The following is a 5571-nucleotide window of genomic DNA, read 5'->3' on the forward strand; positions in this document are numbered from 1 at the left end:
TCAAGGACGGTTGTCCTTTTAAGCTACACACCTGTCCTTTCAGTAAGTCTCGTGTTATCGCTCCTGTGCACATGCCATGCGCATCAGCTCTATGTACCGTTAGTGTATGCTTCAAAGCTCCATGCGCCTGTTTCTGTACGTCTCTTTGTACTTTACACGCGCTCTGTTTCGGCTTGTAAGACTGGCGAGTTGTTTGGATTTGTGTTTCATATGTGTATGTCTGTATTACATATCTGAGTCTTGTGGATGTGTGTTTATATGTGTATGTATGTATTTCATATCTGAGTCTTTTGGATGTGTGTCTCATATGTGTATGTATGTATTACATATCTCAGTCTTGTGGATGTGTGTTTCATACGTGTATGTATGTATTTCATATCTGCGTCCTTTGGATGTGTGTCTCATATGCGTGCGTATGTATCTCATATCTTAGTCTTTGCCTCTCATTTCATGTCTGGTTAGTTCGTGTTCTGGACATGCGTGTTGTGCATTCAGCGGAGTGTCATTACCTATCCTGTCTATGCCCTTGTTCATAGTGTGTGCCCACACAGTGTTGTAGCTCACTGGCCATAGGCCTATGACTGGGTGTTCTGTTGAGAGTGGTATGTGATTACTCACACATGGCTTAAACGTCTACCTGGTGTCCAGTCCCCCCCCCCCCCCGCCCACACACATACACACATACACGCCTTGCACACATACATACATATCTGCCAGCACAACGCTAACAGGTATTGCGTATGTAGCTTAACGTTTTGTGTGCATATACCATTGACCAGCGCACATGCCCTACTGTCACCATAGCAACGTGTGTGTGGCGGTGTCTGTGTGCGCACATACCCTACTGTCACAATAGCAACGTGTGTGTGGTGGTGTCTGTGTGCGCACATGCCCTATTGTCACCATAGCAACGTGTGTGTGGTGGTGTATGTGGCGCACACGCCCTACTGTCACCATAGCAACGTGTGTGTGGTGGGTGTCTGTGTGCGTACATGCCCTACTGTCCCGATAGTAACGTGTGTGTGGTAGTGTCTGTGTGCGCACATGCCCTACTGTCACCATAGTAACGTGTATGTGGTGGTGTCTGTGTACGTACATGCCCTACTGGCACCATAGCAACGTGTGTGTGGTGGTGTCTGTGTGCACATGCCCTGCTGTTCCCATAACCCCTTGTCCTGCTGTGTCCTTGCACATTCTCATTTGCGATCATTCCGTTTGCGCTGTGGCAGAGGAGATGAGCCATGAAGAGGCTATGGCGCTGATCAAGAAGTGCCCTCACATCGAGGTAAGCGCACCTGTCCTACACTCTACACCCGCCCTACACTTCTCCTACACCTTTCGGGGGCGTGTACACGTGGCTTGTGGTGGTGGCCCGTGTTGTTTGTATTGTCTATGTGTTGATGTGTTGTTTGTATTGTCTATGTGTTGATGTGTTGTTTGTATTGTCTATGTGTTGATGTGTTGTTTGTATTGTCTGTATTGTCTGTGTGTTGATGTGTTGTTTGTATTGTCAGTGTGTTGATGTGTTGTTTGTATTGTCTGTGTGTCGATGTGTTGTTTGTATTGTCTGTGTGTTGGTGTGTTGTTTGTACTGTCTGTGTGTTGATGTGTTGTTTGTATAGTATGTGTGTTGATGTGTATTTTGTATTATCTGTGTGTTTATGTGTTGTTTGTATTGTCTGTGTTTATGTGTTGTTTGTATTGTCTGTGTGTCATGTTCTGTTTGTATTGTCTGTGTGCATATATTTTTTTGTATTGTCTGTGTGTTGATGTGCTGTGTGATTGTGGTCTGTGAGGTTGTGCAGGTGTTCCGTGTGATCGTACGCTTGCCATTTTTGCACCTGTCCCGTGCCCAGCTCAACCCTACTTTTCGAGGTGCATTCCACGCTGCCCTTGCCACCTGACTTCTAGGCAGGTGTACACCTCAGTTAAGACTATACCGCTATGTGTGCGTTAGCTTTTCATGCGTTGTATACGTTAGCTTCTCATGTACTATGTGTGTGGGTTCGCTCAGTGCTTTAGGGTTTTAGGGTTGTGGGTTCAAGTGGAGTGTTCCGCATATCCGCTTGTACACTCTCATTTTGTGTCTTCCGTATCTTTAGGTCGGAGTTACTTGCACTCTGCTCGTGTAGTGACTCGTGGTGTGTCATGTTGTGTCACGGTGGGTCATGGTGTGTTATACTATACGTCATCGGTACTCTACTAACGTACGTGTGTAGTTTACTTAGCGTTGCAGTCATTAGCGTGCCTTGCCTGTATGACCACCATCTCTTTCTCCGCTGTATCGTAGCTCTGTACCCCATCTCCCGCACGTGGACACCCGTCTATGCTCTCCCCACACACTGTGCATGTGATAAAGTCTATAGCCTGTCTAACAACCATTGCGTCTGGCTCTCTCAGGAACACTTATCCAAATGCCCTGTGTACCGACCCGAGCAGAAGGAGGGGTGTCCGTTTGTGCATGGTAAGCATGTGGATGTGTATTAGATTGAACGGCATGTAGATGTGTAGTTGATAGAACGGTATGAAAGCCGTAGGTAGCAGCGTCTGCATTCTCTGCTGTTGGGGTTATTGTTGTATAGCCCAACAGTGTACACCGATGAGCCATGCATGTACCTTTCGGTTGGGATGGCGTGAGCAGATGATGACTAGTCATGTATAGATGTATGGTATTAAGATGATAGTCATGTATAGACGTGTGGTATTGAGATGATAGTCATGTATAGACGTATGGTATTGAGATGATAGTCATGTATGGATGTATGGTGTTGTGTGCCCACCACATGTGTAAAGTACCGGGCTGTCTGTGTCTGTCCAACCCCGTTTTCAGTATTTTGTGTGTTTATTTGGTGGGATGGGGGTGGGGGGGGGTGGCTCATACTGTGTTTCGTACGAATAGCGCACTCAATGACTTGCAGTCCTGACTTTACGGCTGAGTTACTCCGTGAGACATGCATGCACATGTGCGTTTGTGCGGATTGCTTTGTACGCATGCACGTGTGCGTCTGTGTGGATTCCGTTGTACGCATGCACATGTGCGTCTGTGTGGATTGCGTTGTACGCATGCACATGTGCGTCTGTGTGGATTGCGTTGTACGCATGCACATGTGCGTCTGTGTGGATTGCGTTGTACGCATGCACAAGCAATCGTCACATGCGCGGCCTTGGGTGGGGACATTTCTTGGCCATTGGCACTTGCACAAGTTTAGTGCCCCTCCCACACACACGCGTACACCTACATAAACACGCACTCGCACATATATATATGTGTGTGTGTGTGTGTGTGTGTGTGTGTATAAGCTATCTGTACGTATGTGCAACGGTGCCCATGACTACGATTATGGGCTCAAAACGAATACACATACCTAGAGCAAGGAATCCCACCGTATACCTCTCCTACACTTGTATTCCCATGACAATCTTCATCTTCCTCGCTTTGTGCACTAATGCTCATTCGCTGTTTCCTATCACCACTCGTATGATCTCTGGCCACCAGACGGCCGCATGGACATATCTAAGGTGTGTGGTGTAGTGCTATAGTTCGTTTTGTAGGTGTGTGTGTCCTCGTGTGATGCTCTGCTGGCTTTGTGAATGATGGATCTGTTGTTATCTTTAGCCTGCATGCGTGGTGGGGTGTATATGATGTTCTGAGATGATGTGTGTATATGACATTCATGTGTTTATGGTGAATGATATATGTATGTATATATACCCCCACTGGGTGCGTGTTGCATGCCTTGTGTTTGTGTCGCTCGTCTATGCCTACCTGTGCTGTGTTGCTCGTCTGTGCCTACCTGTGCTATTTCGCTCGTCTGTGACTACCTGTGCTGCGCCAGATGTTCCGCATGGCCTGTGTGTCGGGTGTCGTGTCTGATGCATCCTGTGTGACTGTGTATGTCGCCCATGTGATCGCATGTGCTTTCCCACTGATCCAGTTCTCGCGTTCAGGCGTATCGCAGTACTCTCACAGCTCGCTGAGGCATTCAGCGCACTGACTCAACTTACCCATTCCTCCTTATTTGTCCATCCCTGGCTACAGTGTCCCCACTTCGCCACCCACGTGAACACCTTGCCCGACGCCCACCCCGATGTGGTGAGTTGCGCTGTGCCACTGCCCACACTCTACTGCACACGTGGGTCACAGACCTGCATGTTATCGCGAGTGCTCCTGTCTGTTCTCTACTGACATATATACCTGCATGTTATCACTAGTGCTCCTGTCTGTTCTCTACTGACATATACACCTGCATGTTATCACTAGTGCTCCTGTCTGTTCTCTATTGACTTATACACCTGCATGTTATCACTAGTGCTCCTGTCTATTCTCTATTGACATACAAGTGCAAGTGGCTATCCTCAGCATCCCGCTGACTCCTTCGGCCAAGTGTGCATAGTGTTATGTCTTCTTAGTTTAGAGTGTTATGTCTTCTAAGTTTAGAGTGTTATGTCTTCTTAGTTTAGAGTGTTATGTCTTCTTAGTTTAGAGTGTTGTGTCTTCTTCGTTTAGAGTGTTATGCCTTCTTGGTTTAGAGTGTTATGTCTTCTTGTTTTAGAGTGTTATGTTTTCTTAGTTATGAGTGTTATGTCTTCTTAGTTTAGAGTGTTATGTCTTTTTCGTGTAGAGTGTTATGCACAGCCTCTGCTGTATCTCTTACACTCCCTCTGTTAGTCCTCGTAGTTCAATTGGCACTCCTACCATTCCCCCCAACTCCCCTGCTGTTGTGTATGTATCTTGAACGTACAATGTCTACTGTATCTCGTTTCGAGTCTTCTTAGTTTAGAGTGTTATCGTGTATGAATACTCTAATTCACGTTGTCTGATATATCTCGTTTCGAGTCTAATCCGCATATCCCAATCTCTCTCGCCACAGCCCAAGGATGCCAAGCCGTCGCAGTGCCCATTCATCCAGATGCAGCACAAGGTAACTTAACATGGCTGTCAAGCACTACTTACTTGTCCTACTGTAGACAGCTGTCCAATCTTACCCTCTTCAGGACAGAGCTCTCTCTCTCTCACTTTCTGCATGCGTGTGTGTGTGTGAGTGTGAAAACATCTTTCCGTCCTAGTAGAAGGATGATTATATTCGTTTTCTCTCCGTCCCCAGTGGGTCATGGTCTAATCCCGTTTCTGTTTTGGCTCGTGCCCTGGTTTTATTCGGCTTTTAGGGTTCAGATGTTACGTTATGTGGTCCGGTGGTCGCCCACTGTTCCCTTATCACGCTCTGTGTTCTGTGTCCCTTTGCGTGGGCGTCCTCTCTTTCCCTGAGATCTCCTCTCAACGCTCTCGTGTCCCTCTCGCACTTACCTGTCACATACAACGACGCACACGACAAGAATAGCCTGTTATTCGCAGGTACCTCTCTGTCTATGGCACCCCTGAGACAGGGCGTGTAGCCGAAGTGCCGGTCGTATCTGTGGTGGTTTTCCACGTAGCAATCCAGTGCAATGTAGTGCACACATGAGTTCTGCCGGGTGGCGTGATTTTGTCCATGCCATCCACTCACTTGTCAAGTGCTCTCCCTTTGCTACACATATTTTGTCTTTCCCATCCACTCACTTGTAAAGTGCTTT

At 47.2% G+C, this 5571-nt stretch overlaps 1 protein-coding gene across 1 annotated transcript; it reads right to left on the bottom strand.

Annotated features, from left to right (window-relative positions):
* Positions 1–3467: 3467 nt before the first annotated feature.
* Positions 3468–5026, bottom strand: SARC_03931 (hypothetical protein; the record flags this gene model as incomplete). Its single annotated transcript, XM_014302251.1, has 3 exons — positions 3468–3617; positions 4006–4122; positions 4955–5026. The coding sequence occupies 3 exons, from the start codon at positions 5024–5026 to the stop codon at positions 3468–3470; spliced, it is 339 nt and encodes a 112-aa protein (XP_014157726.1).
* Positions 5027–5571: the final 545 nt, after the last annotated feature.

Source organism: Sphaeroforma arctica, assembly GCF_001186125.1.
Source record: "Sphaeroforma arctica JP610 unplaced genomic scaffold supercont1.211, whole genome shotgun sequence".
NCBI lineage: Eukaryota > Ichthyosporea > Ichthyophonida > Sphaeroforma > Sphaeroforma arctica.